The sequence below is a fragment of the Arachis hypogaea genome, chromosome 3 (assembly GCF_003086295.3).
Source record: "Arachis hypogaea cultivar Tifrunner chromosome 3, arahy.Tifrunner.gnm2.J5K5, whole genome shotgun sequence".
NCBI lineage: Eukaryota > Viridiplantae > Streptophyta > Magnoliopsida > Fabales > Fabaceae > Arachis > Arachis hypogaea.
Genome location: NC_092038.1, coordinates 129,677,436 through 129,696,854, shown reverse-complemented (window position 1 = coordinate 129,696,854; position 19,419 = coordinate 129,677,436). Strand labels below are relative to the sequence as shown.

Genomic DNA, 19,419 nt, shown 5'->3' with positions numbered 1-19,419 from the left:
TCAACTCCTAATTTTGATGCTAATAAGTAAATAGGAGTAATTTAATTATTTCAACAGGTATGTTAGCTTTGAATTATGACATAGCATAGGTGGTATAATCGCAAGGACGATCGCTATTTTTCTCAAACTTAAAAAATAAAATTACAACCAACGCATTTTCATTTTTGCAATTTACATGCAGTATTTGTCACTCTTGGATGATATTGATGGATAAACAGATAGGTTAAATGGCGCCTTATTCTAAATGACATTTGGACATGCTTATCACCAATGATCCTAAATAAATTATCTTCTTCTTCTTTTTTTTCTTTTTTTTTTATCCTTATCTGTTAGATATAGAATATGTACCATGTATATTATTCAGCGGTGGTGGAAATAGAATCATTAACTTTTCTCATAAAAGAGATATATTCCGAAAAATAAAGCAGAGTAATAGACTCAAAAACAAAAGGGAAAAAAAAAAGAATAACCTTTTCAAATAAAAAGATCTCATTGTTTTTTAAAATTTAGGAAATCTGATATATGGTATGAACAGTGAAAACTATGATGGGAAAATTTTAAATGCATGATGATGCATGGAATGGAATCATTGCACATGAAATGTGATATTCCACACCACATACTACATAGTTTATGCGGTGCCATTTTTTCCTGCCACTATGGACCTTACCCCCCTCAAACTCCTCTTTTTTATGTATTAAATGTGAAAAAACCAAAAATCATTGAATGGTGACCACAGGACCAGTGAGAGGATCCTACAGCAAAAGAAATTAAAAGAAGAAGAAGAAGAAGAAGAAGAAGAAGAAGCGATTTTTCATTGTAACGAGGAAACACCCCATTTCTTCTAAGGGGGTATGCCGAAAATCTATGTGCACTAGTTTTTTTTTTTTTTTACTTCACGGTTTCTTTTTCATTATAATTATAATTCTTCAACGTGTTCTTAGCTAATTCCTCATCTGGGTCAGGGTCATCATCATCTTCATCTTTTAACGTCAAAGTTTTCGCCTTTGTTTTCATTTATTCTTGGGGTGGAACTTTTGCTTTTCTTTGATCATGTTCCTCTGTTGCATTGCAGGGTTTAAGAGCCATAACAGGTTGAAGTTGGAAAGATCATAACTTGTCTTCTTCTATATACAGAGAGAATAGAGAGAGAGTTGGATGGTTAAATCGAGGTACGATGTGAGACACTGAAACACTGATTATTTCAAAGAATTTTGTTGATTGTCTCTCTTTTAATTGTAGGATATGATATTAATTCACATGTCTCTCTTTCCAAGGTCTATTCTTTGTGTTTAATGTTAGGGGATAATATCATTTATTCAGTTTATAACAATCTTAAATTTACCGAGTTTTTTTTGTTTAAAAAGAATTGGATGAGCTTTACGGTGCTGTTTGAGCTAATTTCGTGATTATGTAACGTGATAATCCAATAAAGCTTGATCAAGTTGCTGTGCAAATGGAAATCCTGTTTGAAATTTTTGTCACAGTTTGAAGAAACACGTTTCATTTGGTTATGGACTTATGGTGTTTGCAGTAGTATTCTGCAGCCTTCATTAACTCTTGTAGATCTTCTCTGATTTTGATATATATTTTTAAAAACGTTTTGAGGATCTTTTCTTTTTTTTAAAAAAAAGGAAAAAAATCGATTTCCGATTAATATGCAGTCAACTTTTGTTATTTTCTCTCTTCATCTCTCTGTCTCCTCTCACTCTTATTAGTTGAAAACAAATTTTGTTTGAATTTTTGTTGATTTATTGTTACTTGTTAAAAAAATGTTAGTTTCCTTAATTGATGAAAAATACCTAACTAATATTTTAATAAATTTTTTAGGCCAAGATTTCAAGAAAAATTCTAAGACCAAACCATAAATAAATTATTTATAGGGAAATCCCCTTTTTCCTTTCATGCCTTATTTTTAGTTTATTTTTTACGTTCTGATTCTCTCACTTTGTCTTTGAGTCCAATTCATTTTTTATTTGATTTGATTTTGTGGCATGAGATATATAAATCCATATCATTTTTTAGAGGTAAATCTGGTCAGGAAAAAAAAAATATTGAAAATTTATATATTTCAGGTTACATGATCCATTTTCCTTTTCTTAAGTAAACTTGTGAGAATATCCTATTTTGAGAATGTCCTATTTTCGTATTAATTTGTCTAACAAATCTATCAAACAGCTAAATTGCAATGGAAAAGAAACTATGATTTTTCATGTTGTGTCTTCTGTTATCCGAATACTAAAAATGGTTTTGCCATATTAAACTAATTTTAGGCTTACAACTTGTATTTCAGGTTCAGAACTGTCCTTTCTGGATACTTCTTTGGGAACCCTGGTTCATTCTGGGGTTACATCTTTAACTTTTGTGGCCTTCATGGTGCATTCATCAATCAATTAAAATTCTTACAACAAATTGCTTGAATATTTTGGATAAGCAAAGATCATAGAACAGCATCTCAAGACTTAAAGCGTCCTTAGCACATTAGCAGTAATGTAATGAAATTGGTTCTTATGATCACTTTCATTCATTAAAAGCACCCATCATTTCCTTCAGAAGAAATTACACTGAGCTCTTCTGATAAGTTGATATAACTTTTAAGAGAGGTTAGTGTAAGTACATATTTGTAAAAGTATTATCTAATCTTAGAAGGAGTTCAGTGTGATTACCCTTCTTTTAACAAATGCTTACTTTCCTGCATATTTTGAATGTATCAGGGATAAGAAGATGAGTCAGGCTCGCTTGGAACCTTATTTTGACACTTCTAAAAAGCCTAGATTCTTTGTTATCCCTGAAAGACTTGGTGATATTGTTGTGAACTTTATAAAGATTGGCATAGTGGTGTGCCTTGTTGCATCCATTTCGCTTGCCATACACTCAGCATTCTCCAAACAATACCGGTGGTTTCCACTACCAGAGCATATACATGTCTTACAGAATGCTTCAGTCAGTGATGGTGGACCAACAAACATTTCACACATTCTATTTGGCATTGGTGGCTCGGCTTCAACGTGGCGCACTCGCAGCGATTACAGTAAGCTCTGGTGGGATCCTAACACTACTCGAGGTTTCGCTTGGCTGGACGAGAAGCCTGCTATCTCAGACCCTGAAGGGCTAACAATCCCATATCAAATCTCACAGGGATGGACACAGTTCAGGACCTTGCACTCGCCATCCGCGGTTCGGATAGCTCGGATAGTTTACGATAGCTTCAAACTTGGTTTGCCAAATGTGAGGTGGTTTGTGATGGGAGATGATGACACTGTGTTCTTTACCAAGAACTTGGTCACTGTTCTGAAGAAATATGATCACAATGAGATGTATTACATTGGTGGGAATTCTGAGAGTGTGGAGCAAGATGTGATGCATTCTTATGACATGGCTTTTGGTGGTGGTGGATTTGCAATTAGTTATGCATTAGCAGCTCAACTTGCTAGAATGATGGATGGTTGTCTCCAAAGATATTTCTATTTCTATGGTTCTGATCAGAGGGTTTGGGCATGTGTTCATGAAGTTGGAGTGCCTCTTACAAGGGAAGCTGGATTCCACCAGGTATATTAAGTTTCAACCATTTATCTAATGAGACTCATTTCTAATTACTTGGAAAGAAATTTACTGTTTTTCTTTATTTTCTCTGCCATCTTCTTTTAGCTTGATATAAGAGGAGATGCATATGGTCTTCTAGCAGCTCATCCCATGGCACCGCTTGTAACACTTCATCACCTTGATGAATTGAAGCCTGTGATTCCCAAACATACTCGAATGGATGCACTGAAAATGCTTATGGCAGCATACCAGCTTGACCCTGCTAGAATAGTGCAGCAAAGTCTCTGCTATGATCATAACCGCAAATGGTCCATATCCATCTCATGGGGTTACACAATACAAATCTACAGAACAATGTTATCAGCTGCGGATTTGAGGATGCCGCTGCAGACATTCAAGACATGGAGGAGTTGGGGTGATGGTCCTTTCACATTCAATACTAGACCTATGAGCCCTGATCCATGCCAGAACCCTGCAGTATTCTTTCTAGACCATGTTAGTAGTGTAGGCACAAGTGGAACTGTCACAGTCTATAAGAGATTTGTACCTGAGGAAGGAGAGAAGTGCAACGGCGAAGATAACACCATGGAAGTGACGAGCATTCTAGTTTCTGCCTTGAAGATGGACCCAGAATATTGGAAGGATGTATGTCTCTCTCTCTTTCCCTTTCTTTGTCTCTCAAGTCTCAAACAAAACCATGAATCAATAGAATTAAAAATGTGTTTGTTTGAGTTTAAAGATGGATTTGAAACTGATAATTTGATTTGGCTATATACTGCAACAGGCACGGCGTAGGCAATGCTGCCAAATCATGGATGGAGGAAGCATACAGGAAGGCAGATTGAACATTAGGATTAGAAAGTGCAGACCTCATGAAACAGTTACTATTTAGGGAACAGTTGCTTTAGTTAGAAGATTTTACTAAAGATTTGGCCAGTAACAGCTCCACCTGTGTACATACATAGTTGCCAACATATTCATATCATTTCTTCACTCTAAATTTTCACCTGTATCTATTGGCCACAAATACCAAAATATAAGATATATCCCCCAATTTTTTATTAAAGAAACTTTCGCCTCATCTGATAAAAATAGTGTTTTTAAGGTAATACTCGTCCGCTAAAAGGCTGTAACATTCGCCAGTGAGAGTTAACACTTAGCAGACAATCCTAAAAAAAGAATAGATTTCACTTACTTTTGGTGCAATATCATGAATTCTGAATTTCACTTGAAAATGAAAAATGACGCGTGAGCAAATTGGGATCCCAGAATAAAGTTGGAAGTAATCGGTAGAACCCGTCCATTCCAAACTATTTCAAGTACAAAATATAATGAACTTGACCAAAATTTAGATGTTGATCAATATACGAGAAACCATGAATGACACTTTTCACCGTCTGTTGATTACATCCGATTACAAGGAACAAGTTCTTCTCAAAGGGAAGACAGAGAATGTCATTCTAACATCTTAACATTCATAAGGTCTACTACTAATTTTGATCTCGGGGTAAAAAGCCATTAAGCAAGACAGAGAGGTAAATGTATGACGAAGGCACAAACTAAACCATGATATTCCGAAGGCCTTGCATTAATGTGTCAGGATTTATCATACATGGAGAGATAGAGATATCAAGGCAAGCAAGTTGAGTAGTAGTTTTTATCATACCAACCGAAATGCATGGTGCAATATAGAGAGAATCAAAAGTTCTGTACAAAAAATATTTTTGGAGATTTGGGGCTAACTATCCCTCAGGCAGCTCCTTGGTCGGGTGTAAAGGTAGAAATCTATCTCAAGCTACAATATATTTTTCAACTAAGTTACAGCAACAATAAGGTTCTATGGGCTACGATAAAGGGGGGGAAATGCCAATTGACAGATGAAAAATCAGATTTAACCATATCTACTTGCTGCGACTTCAACTGAGAAAGCCATTCATTTCACCTTATGTAAAACTCGTGCATCTATCAATAGCATAACAAAATTCGATGTGGATGTGTGCCACTATGAACTGCAAAAAACTGTTCAGGTTGCCACAACATTGTAGATAAAGTTAACCAGCAACACCAGCATCTTCAAGGCTTTCTGTTTCACTTGAAGGAACAGAACCCATTTCATCAGGCACCAAACCTCCAACTGCTTCACCCTGTTTCTTCTGCAAATGGTCGGAATCCTGCTCGGGAAACACCTCAAGCTGCAATGACGGTGAAATATTGTTCACATGCAGCCACGTTAGTTCCCAAAGACTATCCCCACCCAGGGCACTCCTCTGCACCAGAATACCTTTCATCTTCATGACAAGCAAGGAGTTTTTAAGCAGTTCAGGTACTGTCTCTTGAAGCTTCTCGCTTCTTTTCCCCCTAATCTTTACCTTCATATATTTTTCCATTCTGCTAAGCACACCTAACCATAGCTTGCAGAAAGTTGACAATTGTGATAAGTCTGGGAGTAATTGAAGAAAAACTTTGGACAAAAATTTCATTGCAAGGATAAGGGTGCCTTCCATGTTGCGGTACTCCTTCTGAGAGTGTCCCTGTGCAATCTCAAGCAGGTCATCAAGTAAGGTGAAGATCACAATATCAAAACATTGCAACACACGACCATGTGGAACATAAATGCCATCGGCTCCTGTCAAGCAATTCTGCAAACATAATAAAGCATGATTTCTAACGTCCTCCCTCTGGTCTAAACACACCTTCCTTAGACCCTGTACAAGTCTCAACCACATCTCTCCAAACTCCTGCAACATCTTAGCTGCTTGTTCCTCATCTTGTGCTTCCTTAGCTTCACTAGTCCACCGAGCCAAGCAATTGACAGACCCAGCCATGACATCTAATGCCCGTATAGATCGCTCTGCTTGTCCAACACGAGACTCAGCAAACCGCCTTGCAGTGTCTAAACAGAAAGCATAGTTAGCAGGAAGCAAGTGAGCACCATCAGCCATTATGAACAGTAGTGCATCAAATCCAGCCTCAGATGCTTCTATGTGACTAGATGTGTTGGTAAGGAGTAATGTAATTGTACGCCATCCTAATTGAGATCTTATATGAGTAGCATTTGCCTTCACAAGGCGACTAACTTCCTGAGTAATCTGTTCACAGTATGCATCACCAACTCGGGCATCAAGCTTCAAGACAAGTTGCAGTGACCTCAGAAGTTCATCAGCAATGTTTTCTTTATATGGAAGCAACCGCTGGCAAATTCGTAGGAGTCCGAAAACAGCCTTCTCTACCAAGGCACAGGGCATTACAGTTGACTGAACAATATTGGATATGTGCTCATACACACCCTGCCAAAGAATCCCTATCCTGTCCCTGTTGTTCAAAGTGATTGCAATCAGCAACTCAAGGCAGAAGACTGCTGTATCTTCATCCTCGGGTGTGCTGTTCCCCTTCTGAGGTCGCCCTGCAGCCCAAATGAGTGCTCTTGCAAGCTGCAAAAGTGATTCAGCTTGTAGAAATTTACTCTCGGTGAAGATGCTGTCAATGTGACACTTCTGTATTGTCTGGAGGGTGCGCTGGTGAGCAGCAAGTTGTTGTTCAGTAGGTTGGGATCTTGGCTCTTCAGTATCAAGAGATAAGAGTTGACTAAATCTCCCCATCAATCCTGAAGATCTCCTTGGAGTGCCAATAGATGGCATGTGAGCCGAGGATAAAGAATTAGTGACAGGCTTTCCATGCACAGTTTCACTAGAGAGCTCAGACTCGTCAGCTGCATCACTGGCAACACGGGCAGGAAGAAGACCAAGCTTGTGCAGTCTTAAGATGCAATCAAGAATATTTCGCCAACCTGTGCGTATGTAATCACCATACCTATTTGCAATAGTGAATACAGTCACAGTTGCCATTCTTGCTTTCATGTCATCTCCAAAGGCAAGGACGGGTTCCTCAACTGATGAAGGGTTCAAAAGTGTAGTGAACTTGCAGAGGGACACTACCAGATCATCTAGAACATCTTCAAGATGGTGGCAAGCTGAGATCTTAGCAACAGCTAAGAATCCATCTGTACATGTTTGGTATACTTCCTCATGCTCAGCATGATCAAATACCACAGAGATGGCAGCAATTGTTGGACCTGACATTATGGCAAACATATCATGATCAAGGTAAGCCTTGGTATCAGATACAATAAATGGAGCAGTTTTTTTGGACTTGTGCATTAGATCAATCCATCGACTAGGTGTCATTTCGGGAAACCCAACGCCTTGCTCAGGGGTAGTGCGGATTTCATTCTTACAAATTGAATGGTAAATCTCTGACAAGAATTCTCGAGGTAGATCATTGCCACCATTAATATGCCTGTTATTCCTGATAAAATCCTCTTCAGTCATCTTCTTTTTAACTTGCACATTGTGCTGATCTGTATTCAGCATTATCATTGAGTATGATAACACAAGAGCGGCATCCTTGTTAGCTAGGATATGTGGTGACTGCTCATAATATCTCTCAGAGAAAGCTTCAAGTACCCTATGAATCTTCTGTGATTCTCCCGGCAGTCTGAAAGTCTCCAAAAATAGACGCAGTGCAGTGTCTAAGTTCATGTCTTGAAAATCAAATGTTCCTGCAAATTCATGAAGAACCTGAACACAGAATTCATCATGATTTCCTAGAAAATCACCAACAAGATTCTTATCCAACCCAGCAGTGTATCGGAAAAAGCAGGCAACACTTTGGGGATCAAGTTTGTCAGGCAAAAGATGTGTTCCTTGGAGAAATTCTAGACCTTTTTTAGGATCACGATTAAAGTGGTCAGCTCCAATCATCAACCTTCTCTTTATGTACTTTCTTCGGCGGACAAAAGGAACCCAATGATTTGGGTCACCATAGTTCTCACATTTGACCATCCAGAATGCATTATACTCTTCAAGATTCACCGGGGAATATTCTGAGCTTACAGATCCATTGTCAATTCTCTCAGCCATTCCCTGTATAACAGCAATAAGACCATCCAAAGCAAGAATATGCATGGCAGACAATGGACAATTCACAGGAAATGCACTTTTTGACAACAAATTAGCAAGGTCTTCAAAGACATTACTGCAAGTAATGTCACAGTCAAAGTTAGCATACATGTCTACCATAAAAGTCTTTTGCCTGCAGAAGTCAACAAGGGCCTCCATGGCTACCTCCTGCTGCTGGTATGAAGCCCCATATCTGCCCTGAGCAAGCCTCAAAATTACACAAGAAAAGAATGCTTCTAGCTGTAATTTGAGTTCAGTCCGAAGGTGATTATACAGATTAAGCACAACGCTACAAACCATTGAAAGTATAAGGGGGCTCATTGACAAGCCAAATTGCATCAAATTGCGAAACAATTCATCCTGAATTAAGCCAAGCAACCTTGGGTGACAGCGAATAGAAGGCCCTCCAAGTTCTATAGCAGAATTAATTAAAGTTAGGGCAAAGAGAGGCACATCCTCATCAAACGCAATAGTGTTTGATCTTGGACCAACTCCCATATGTTCAACAACATTCAGCAAAGAACACAAAAAGTGAAATATTTCCACCATGCAAGGAACACCATATGGTTCAGTCATGAGATGCATGTCATATGGTACACCATCCTTGCCACTAATAGCAATTGCTGTGTTTTCGTCCATCCGAGTTCCTGTAGCAACACTTGCAGCGCTGGGAGCATAGTTTGTGGGCAATGTCTGATTATCATATTCAGAGCCGAGGCTCCCATTCTCCAATTGTCTACTTCCAAAAGCATATTCATTATTAAGGCCCCCAGTCTGAACAAATAATGAACAACTACAAATGAGACGTCATAAATATCAATTGACAACCCAAAAATGTTCTTTTTCAGTATAACAATTAACAGATTCCCTTTGAATATTTGAAAATGTGACTATTTAAGAAAATGGGTCAGTCACAATTGTGCCTCTTCTGTATAGAGTGTAGGAAGGGAAGAAGTTAAGTTATAACAGAAAGGAGCACAGTAGGATATAGATATGAGAAATAAGATGAAACATTAGTTACAGAAGTAGTAAGGGAAAATTGAGGGTATCATGAATACCCTCTGTTTTTGTATCTTCTTTCTCATCCTTGAAGTATGCTCATCCAGTACACATTGAATACATGCGGTACTTTGGATCTATTTCTCTATCTATCCATAACTAATCCTATCTCATTATCATTATTATTATTACTACCAACTACTTTCAAAGATGCAAGTTTTTCCATACCAACTACACAATCAGAATATAGATATACTATTATTAGTGGGATGGAAAGACAAAGGAAAGGCAGATCTGTGACGTTCATCTTAGGATGCACAAAATACCTATGATTTAATTATAACCAGCAGGTCAAATTTTACTAATGGCTTATGACACTCAAGGAAAATGCTACACAATTTATTATGATTTAACATCATTGATATTGTAATATCTGTTAGCAATATTCTAACCAAAGAAAAGACAAGCTATGTAGCACACATACAAGTATAGTAGTAGTGCCGATTATGGATACATATTGATGTGGGTATGGGTTACAAAATTTTGGGCAAAATAAAATAAAATAAAGCATAGGTAAGTACAGATATACTATATAAAAATATAAAATAATAAAAAATAAAGTAGTCAAAACATCAAATAAACGATTTTTTTCTTTTAATAATGTTCAATATATATATAACGGCAAATCAAATGGTTTAATTTCAAATTTGATATTTTATAAGGTTCAAATTAGTATTTAGGTAGCATCATCTTAATATAATGCTAGACCCATAAGTATCCATGTATATCCAACAACACCAGTACCATGTATGAACTTGACATGGTAAGACAGGTGATTGGAAGTTTCCATGATTCAGAGAAGACAAGTAAAACGTTCCTAGAGCTATGAAAACACTGGGAAAGTAAACTAACTGATAGCATAACATTAACTCTTGCATAATAGGAACTCATTGTTATTTCTCTCTTGACTCCCCGCTCCCCAACACACAGATAAAATTTCCCTTTTTCTATTATTTATTTCCTTAGTAGCTAGAACAATAATCAGTAGAGTAAAAATATGTAACCTTCAAGTAAGGTAAAGTGAATCTTATACCTCCTGTTTCAAATTAGAGCTTCCATTAACCAATGCATGGTCTGTGTTGTCAACATCTTGAAGATGAGAAAAAATACACCTCACAAGTTCATGCATTGTGTGCCTTGCTATCCGCTGCAACAACTCGCCCTTAGTTCCCGCTTGATGAACTATACGAAAACAAGTATTCACAATGGTGCAAACATGTTGGTTACTCAGCATTACAGATGCTTTACTTTTCATACAAGCTAGGAGAACTTGCAGTATCTTCATTAAGACGACTTCTTCTGATGAAGGATCAGTAACCTCAAATCTGCAGCTAGTGACAGCATCAACCACCAAGTGCATAGCATCCTCAACATTGACTGTATTTTGATCAATCACATCCAATGTTAAGATCTTGTAAACAGATGACAAGGCAACCCCAGTAATTGGTGCACCTGTCTCATCGGATCGAATCACGTCTAAAAACGGTTGGAGATACAAGGTCGGGTTGATAGCGTGCCACTGATGGTGCCATGAAAAGATTTGTCTCCTTAACGCCTTCAAAGACTGAATGAGAGAGTGCTCCATCTGATCATCGCCGGACATATAACTGCTCCCCCATCTTACATTTCTCCGCATAACTGCCAACACGGCGCCAATTTCAGAATTGATCATGCATGATAAAGTTGTCTTGTTTGGACAGGTAGCATCACAATCCTCAGGTTCCTCCTCTTCTATCGCGTTGATACCAGCCTGCAGCTTCAGACGCCCCATTTTCACTATATCCTTCCGTACAGCCCAAGGATCTGGTACAGATTCAAAAAATAAAACTACCAACCAAAACCGAAAAAATTTCACTCTTTTAAGTCCCAAAAGACAACATACATTACGAGATCGGGATTTCAACAAACTAAATAAAGCATCAAACGGAACAAAACACAGCGTGACAATATTCCAGATTCAATTCACCAAAACATCATCCACAAGTTAAGCACGCAAAGGCAAACATACTACTTCAACAACACCAAATTTAAAAAATTCACAGGTAGATTTAGATCTGATCTATCCAGCATTGTTTCTTCTTCTTCACTGAGTAAAATCCTAGAATTCAGACATTAATTACAAACTAAAGTGAAATCATAGCAACAATCGAAGTTAGTTATTGGTGGTTTCAGCTGCAGAAAGAAGCACAGCTCCAACTCTAAACTATACATAGAAACATAGGAACAGAGAGAGAGAGAGAGAAACCGCAACGTAGCATTCGATGCAAAGAGGAGCAACAGTGAAGAGAAAGGAAAAGCAGAAAAAAACCTCAGTCGAAGTCACAGCAGTGGCTCTCTTCAACTTTCGGAAGTTTTTTGGCGTCGCGGTTTTCAGAATTCGCGGGCTCAGCGTCTGCGTTGGGCGAATCGCCTCTGCTTCTGCTTCTCTGTTCTCTCTCCCGTAACCGGGAGCACTTTACTGAGCCTCCTCTGTCTTGTGGAAAAGTAGCGTTTGGAAATCAGAAAGAAAAGCCTTGACAAATTGTAACATTTTCATTTTATTTTATTTGTAGATTACGTAATTAAAAAAGAAAATTTAAATATGTGGCACGGCATGATATATGTACAAATGGCATTAAATGAAAAAAATTCACCATTCTAGTGTAGCGTTAAGTACAAGATGTCTATCATTGTAACATAATTTTCTGCCAAATGACAGAAAATTGACTTAACCTGAAGCATTTTTCTTTTTCAGCTTTGGGGAAAAAATCTGTGTCAATAATAAGTCATTTTGGTGATCTAAGCCGATCTTTCGGGAGAGAAATAACTCAAAGGCTAATTTTTCTTTATATGATTACACATGTAAGTTACGTTGAATTATGGAGTTTTGGGAGGATATAAACTATTGTGACGACGTTATTTTTTGGAATTAAAGAAAAAGATATTGAATTGTCTGATTTTTTTTTGCAGAGAAAAAGAACACAAATTGAATGGTTCAATTTGTGTGAAATAAAAATTAGTATTGACTGAAATTGGATCCACCAATTTTTTTGTTTGAAAAATTTTTTTAATTTGAGAGAACACTAATCGATCCCATTTGTGTTCGGTAAAAAATTTGAAATAGCAGTAAATGGTCGGACCGTTCGATTTATTTGTTTATGTATACATAAACCAAAATTTCACAGAACTCTCTACTTCTTTTTTATAGTGAGTTTTAAATCTCAGGTAATGTTTTTCCTCTTCTCTCATTCTTCTCCTCCATTCTTTTAGAAAAAATAGTGAGATTGAGAGTGTTTAATATACGTATATTATCATGGATGATAGAGCTATCTTGAAAATATATTGTTATGGACATATTTTATTACAAACATATGAGGAAGTTTAATTTGTATGTGAAAATTTATTAGATGTTATTCCGTTCACATTGTCATTTGAGGAATTAAAAGGCGTGATTTGTGAGAATATAGATTCTCAAGTATCTAGGAGAGTATCTTGTATTTTGTACAAGTATCCTTTATTTGTGTTTTGTGGGTTTGTTCAATTTCAAACGAAATACGTGACAGATGAAGCGATCATGCATGAAATTTTTTCAATATATATTGAAAATCGCCACCGAATATCATGCATCAAGTTGTATATTGAGTTTGAGCAATCTGAAGCGGACTAAAATATTGAATTGAAAGATTATAATAGTGATAGTGAGGAGGAATTTGAAAGTAACTATGAGATTGTTGGTGCAGGTGAAGACAAAGATGAAGCTAACGGTACTATGAATGCAAATGTGGTGAAAGTTGTAAATGCACTAACAAACCCACATCCATTTCATGAGCCTTCTTTCATGCGGTCGTTAGATTTGGAGTCTATGCATGCACCAGAATTTTCCCAATATATGAATACAGGTACGTAAAGAAATATAGTTGTGTGATATTTTAAAGTAGTAGATCAATAAAGTCAGATGAGTAATATATGTGATTTGTGGATTATAATTTGTGATAATTGCATTTGATTACTTTATTAGTTAATAGTTCTTTATTATGGATTAGATTTACTATTTCTTTATGTAGATAAAATAACTAAAATATAGACTATTATAATTATATCTGTTAAAGTGAATTATTAATTGTTTATATAATAAAATGATTTATTACTGTATATATAATAAATTATTTATTACTTATAATGTATAGAGAGATTTTAATTGTTAAGATATATATATTTAATGATTATTTATGAAAATATATATCCTGCGGTGTGATTGTAGCAGAGCTTCCTACTGTTGTGGATGGTGAATTCACGGTGGGGATGGAATTCAGTTTGAGGGAGGCAATAGTCAAGGCTGAAAGATTATATCATTCGTAGAGGTGTAGACTATCGAATGTATGAGTCGGAACCGACGACATTCTATGCTAAACGTACACAATATGGCGCAGGTTATGATTGGCTGATCAGGGTTACCAAAATGCAGAAGAAGTACTATTAGAAGATAAGGAGGTACAATGGTAGTCACACTTGTACCATATCTACTATTTCTCAAGACCATTCGAAATTGGATTCCAAGACAGTTGCAGAAGCAATTAAGTCGTTGTTAGAGGTTGACCCATCTATAAAGGTGAAATTATTCATTACGAAAGTACAGTCAAAATTTAACTACACCATCAGTTATCGGAAAGCATGGTTAGCAAAGCAAAAAGACGGTGGAGTCAATTTTCAGAGGTTAGGAAGCATCGTATGAAGCTTTGCCTATATGGTTTGAGGCCATGTGTCACAAGGAGCAATTAGCAGTGGTTCACTTTGAAACAATGCCTGCGTACCAGAGGGATGATTTAGTTCCTGATATTCGTGTACTACATCGAGTCTTCTAGAGTTATTACCTTTGTATTAGGGTATTCAGACATTACAAGCTAGTAGTGCAGGTGGACGGAACTCATTTCTATGGAAAATACAAGGGTTGTTTGTTGGTTGCTGTCTCACAAGATGGCAATAACAATATCATGCCTATTACATTTGCCATAGTGGAGGTTGAGACTTATAATGCATGGTACTTTTTTTCTAAGTAACTTGCGTCAACATGTGGTGACACGTGATGGTGTAGAACTTATCTCTGGTCGACATGATTCCATCAGGTTAGCTATTGCTCGTAGTAATGGGACTTGGTCTCCTCTTAGAGCTTTCCATATGTTTTGTATCCGGCATATTGAGTCAAACTTCTTGAGGAAGTTCAGGGCACCTTACCTGCAGAAGCTTATCGTCAATATCGGTAAGTTTGAATAAAAGGAACTGTGTTGTTATTGTAAATACAATTGAATAGAATGTTGTTCATAGTAGAAATTTTTTTTATCATAGGATATTCGAGGACGATTCAGGAGTACCAGATGCGCTATCAACGATTACGCAAATGGGGTGAGGCTTACATCAACTAGCTTAACCGGATCCCACGTGAGTAGTATGCTTTGACATTTGATGGTGGATACCGATGAGGTCATATGACCACCAATCTTGTGGAGTGCATCAACTCTGTCTTGAAGGGGGCACGCAATCTCCCAGTCACTGCGCTTGTTAAGACTACATTTTATAGACTAAATGAGTTGTTCACTAGGAAAAGAGCCGAGACTGAGGCTCAAATTAATGCTGGACATGTGTTCTCTGAGCTGGTGACCTCCAAGTTGCATGCAAATCAACGAGCATTGGGAAACATACTGATTAGTTGCTTTGACAGAGAAAATGAAGTCTTTGAAGTACGTGAGATGCCTAGTGGGGTTAAGTATGCAGTTGACCTACGCCGACAACGGTGCAACTATGGTGAATTTCAGGTTGACCGAATTCTGTGTCGACATATATTTGTTTGTTGTGCAAATCAGTGGTTGGATTGGCAAGTGTACGTTCATGACGTATACAAGATGGACCAAGTTCGAAGAGTATACAGGACTAGATTTAGACCACTGTAAAATCTTACAACATTGCCTGCTTATTATGGACTTCGATTCGTTGGCAATCCGTTCCTCAGATGGGTAGCCAAAGGTCGGCCTAAGATGACCCGCATCTTCATCATCTTGACCGGCCGACTCATCATCGACATCGCCATCGTCCTCCTCATCCTCATCCCCATCCTCGTCCTCGTCCTCATGGTCGCCATGACTATCTGGATGGTCTACTAGGTAGTCATCAGTCTCGTCATCAATTGCCTTATTGCTCTTCTGAATTAGACTCATTGGAATACGCCTAGGGTTTCTACTCTGTATAATTCCTCCTGTGGCATCAGCATTTCTACTCGAGTCAACATATATTCTACCTCCAGAATTATCAGAGAAAGTGCGAACTCGAGGTCTCGAATCCAATGACCTTCTAACTAGAGTAATACCACCCGGATGTGCCAACTGATCGGTGGAAATGTCATCATAATTACCTGAATGTGAGTGACTTGGCCCTGGAGTCATAAAACCAAGCAGCTGGCTGAATAAAGCTTGCTCCTCTGCCTCAAACTGTGGACCACTCCAATACTGTTAATGTAACGGGACTAATGGTGAAAAATAATTCGACGGATGCGTGTGAGGAACATATGGTGTAAAATACTCAACCTTCTGTTGTGGCGGTGACGGTGCCGGTGGTTGTTGCTGTTGATTCTCACGATCCCAGTTACGCCACTTGCCGTGAGACAATTTCTCAGTTAACTTATCTTGTAAAAAATAAAATACAATTTCTAGTCTTTATTTCAACACATAAAGTAATTCATTTTACCTGTTTGCAATAAAAAATACTTGGGGATTGCCGGAAATCGGCGCAAGAAATGGTAGATGGATCCAAGCCCAAGTAAGCAAAAGTGTCAGTGGACCATCCATCTCCTTGCAGTCGACACGAGTTGCCCTACACAATGATCTATACAAGTGTGCAAGGCATGCTGATCCCCAATTAAATTGTATGATCCCAGCGAAGTTACGGAGCAAAGGCAAAAATTTTCAGTACACCGCTGCACCCAACTTGTCTCCAAACAGAATTGTCGCAAATAACAACATTATGTGGCACTTTACGTACCTCTAAATGTGAATATCATCATTCAAGACTATGAGATCTTTCAAACCCCTAAACCACGTCAATTTTATAAAGCTTTTTCTGCAGTCTGTCTTCCTCAGTGCAATCCCAAATGATGCAAGCACTCGGCCTCCAAGGCCTCAAAACTACTCATGGTCGGTCCTATAACCGGAAGACCATTTTCGGCAGACCAAGAATTATCCCCACATCCTCCAACGTCATAGCACACTCACCAACCGGAAAATAAAATGTGTGAGTCTCAGGGCACCATCTCTTGATTAGAGCATTAATCATTGCTGACGACACTGGATGACTCCAATATGGGAAACATGATAAAAACTAGTCTCCCGTAAATGCCCCTCAACAATTTGGTTGTACGGATCTGACAGCTTTAAATGGTCACATATCAACATCCGTGAACCCTACAATATCACATTTCCGTTATAACTACTAGTATAATATAATTATATTAACAATAACATAATTATCCTTACATGTCCACTGTAACTACCAGTATAATTGTATTTCAAACATATATAGTAAATCTATTATACAAAAATCCTACATTCATATTTATTAGCTTATAACAAAAATTAATTAACCTTAACTAAATAACCAAAATAATTTTAGTAATGATAAATTATTTATAAAACTAATATACATTTTTTCTTCTTTTAACCTCTAAAGTTATTATTATTATTATTATTATTATTATTATTATTATTATTATTATTATTATTATTATTATTATTATTATTATTATTATTCATAAAATAATATATTAAATTTATATTTTAGATTTAGTGTTTACTAATTTATTGTCTAAATTACACTAAATTAGGTTAAATTCAATTATTAATAATCATAAATAATTTATTAAATTCAAATTTTTTTACTTAACTTAAACTATCCTAAATTCATATTTCTATTTCTAGTACAATACAATTAAAACAAAAATATATTAATTAAAATTTCATTTCAACACGTAATAATAATAATAATATCTACAGATTTTATAAATTGGTTTCATTCCAAAACATATTAATCAATAATCATAAATTTCATTCCAAATCAAAACATAACATATTATTAATCAAAATTATTCACAGACTTTATAAAAACTAATTCTACTTTAATCTCTATTTCTAACACCTAACACTAACAATATCATACATGCATATCTAGTTTCTACTTAGTACTATTATAATATTGCTACTAAAATCTAATATTATCACTATTATTTTTATTAAATCAAAATATTAAAAAATAAAAATTTACATAGTTTGAATGTCCAAAATAATTAACAAGATGAAAATTTGGCTGATTCACTTCTTTAATTTTTGGTCTTTTTGGCATTGTATTTGAATATTTTTTGGGTTACTTTATGATCCAACAATGATTGAAAATGAAGATGATTGTGGGCAGGGATGGATCCAGAAAGTTTCATATGGAGAGGCCGAATTTTACATGAATTTTTTTCATTCCATAAAAATAATTAACATATAGTTATTAGAGTATTTTTCAAAAAATTTATCAATATATATATAATTATAAAATTTTTTTCACAATTTTATTTTTAATATGATCGTTACATAAAAAAATATAACAATATCAATAGTACATTATAAAATTATAAAGTACCAATAATTTATAACGAGTTTAGTTAAAAATGATTACATATCTTATTAATTAAATTAATTTTTTTAAATTTTTAAAAATTTAAAAATAAATGATAAATTATTAATTATTTGAAAGACACAATACCTTTATAGAATACAAGATATAAAATATTTTTATAAAAGTTTTTCTTTCAATAACATAAATTTAGAAGAAAAATAAGTATTTTTTATAAGAAAAGAATATATAAAGAACATAATGTGATTACCAAAATATAAAGAACATAATGTGATTACCAAAATATAACTACGTAAGTTATTATTAATATAATAATATAAATTTTAAATATGTTAATATAAAATAAACAAATAATTTTTTTAAATAAATATAGAGATTATTAAATAAAAATTAATTTGAAAGTTACAAAAAGATTTGAGGGTATGATATTAAATTAGTTAAGTAAAAAATATTAGTGAATTAAACAATTAAGACATAAATTTATCACATAATAAAAAATAATACATATAAAAATATTAAATTATATAATATTTTTATTTTTTAAATATATATATCTCAGGTATAAATATAGCTTTTAAAAATTTTAAGGGGCCGAGGCCACTATTTGCCCCCCTCTAAGTCCGTCCCTGGTTGTAGGGTTGGAGAGCAAGCAGAGAGAGATAGTGTATGCGAGTGAAAATGATGACTGCTGGGAGGGGGTGACACTCGAATAGAGTATAGGAAGCAAGGAAGCCAACCAGGATCCCGTTGCATGCGCGCCACGTAGATTCAGTACACAAATTGGACGGTCCGATTACTGAAATCAGGCTATTCGATTACAGTCCCCTCCCATCGATTCGTCCGATTTGCTCGCTATCACAGTCTCATAAAATACCATATACTTTCATAACTATGCTATACACCAACAATCACTCCATATCAAAATTAAAAAACTCGTAAGTCGAACGAGTATTCTATTTTCTTATTTATTTTTTTTATTTCTCTAATTTTATTACGTACAAAATAATAATAAGGTTTTCTTATCTTTTATCTTGTCCATTGATCATGCTTTCTTTTGGGCTTTTAGCAATAAATTGCTGAAATACACTGCTGTCAAGTTGTCATTCCTTTTTTTTTAAATAAATTCAAATGCAATTCTAAGATAAGAATAATTCTAAAATAAAAGAACAAATTAACTTAAAAGTAATTATTTTTAAATTTTTTGATTGAATCATACATA

General features: G+C 35.7%; 2 protein-coding genes across 3 annotated transcripts; one reads left to right on the top strand and one right to left on the bottom strand.

The window, feature by feature from the left end:
* The first annotated feature begins 368 nt into the window (after positions 1–368).
* Positions 369–4,613, top strand: LOC112791593 (uncharacterized). Of its 2 annotated transcripts, XM_025834492.3 has the most exons (6): positions 387–852; positions 1,076–1,172; positions 2,294–2,603; positions 2,715–3,549; positions 3,649–4,188; positions 4,328–4,613. In XM_025834492.3, exons 4-6 carry the CDS (start codon positions 2,725–2,727, stop codon positions 4,433–4,435), a joined length of 1,473 nt encoding a protein of 490 aa, XP_025690277.1. In that variant the 5' UTR covers positions 387–852; positions 1,076–1,172; positions 2,294–2,603; positions 2,715–2,724; the 3' UTR covers positions 4,436–4,613. The 2 variants fall into 2 exon arrangements, with proteins under 2 accessions (XP_025690275.1, XP_025690277.1); XM_025834490.3 differs by lacking the exon at positions 2,294–2,603 and having other exon boundaries at positions 369–852.
* A 490-nt stretch (positions 4,614–5,103) lies between these two features.
* LOC112791592 (ARF guanine-nucleotide exchange factor GNOM) lies at positions 5,104–12,251 on the bottom strand. Its single transcript, XM_025834489.2, has 3 exons — positions 11,869–12,251; positions 10,594–11,363; positions 5,104–9,275 (listed from the first exon to the last, which is right to left on the bottom strand). Exons 2-3 carry the CDS (start codon positions 11,329–11,331, stop codon positions 5,595–5,597), a joined length of 4,419 nt encoding a protein of 1,472 aa, XP_025690274.1. The 5' UTR covers positions 11,332–11,363; positions 11,869–12,251; the 3' UTR covers positions 5,104–5,594.
* Positions 12,252–19,419: the final 7,168 nt, after the last annotated feature.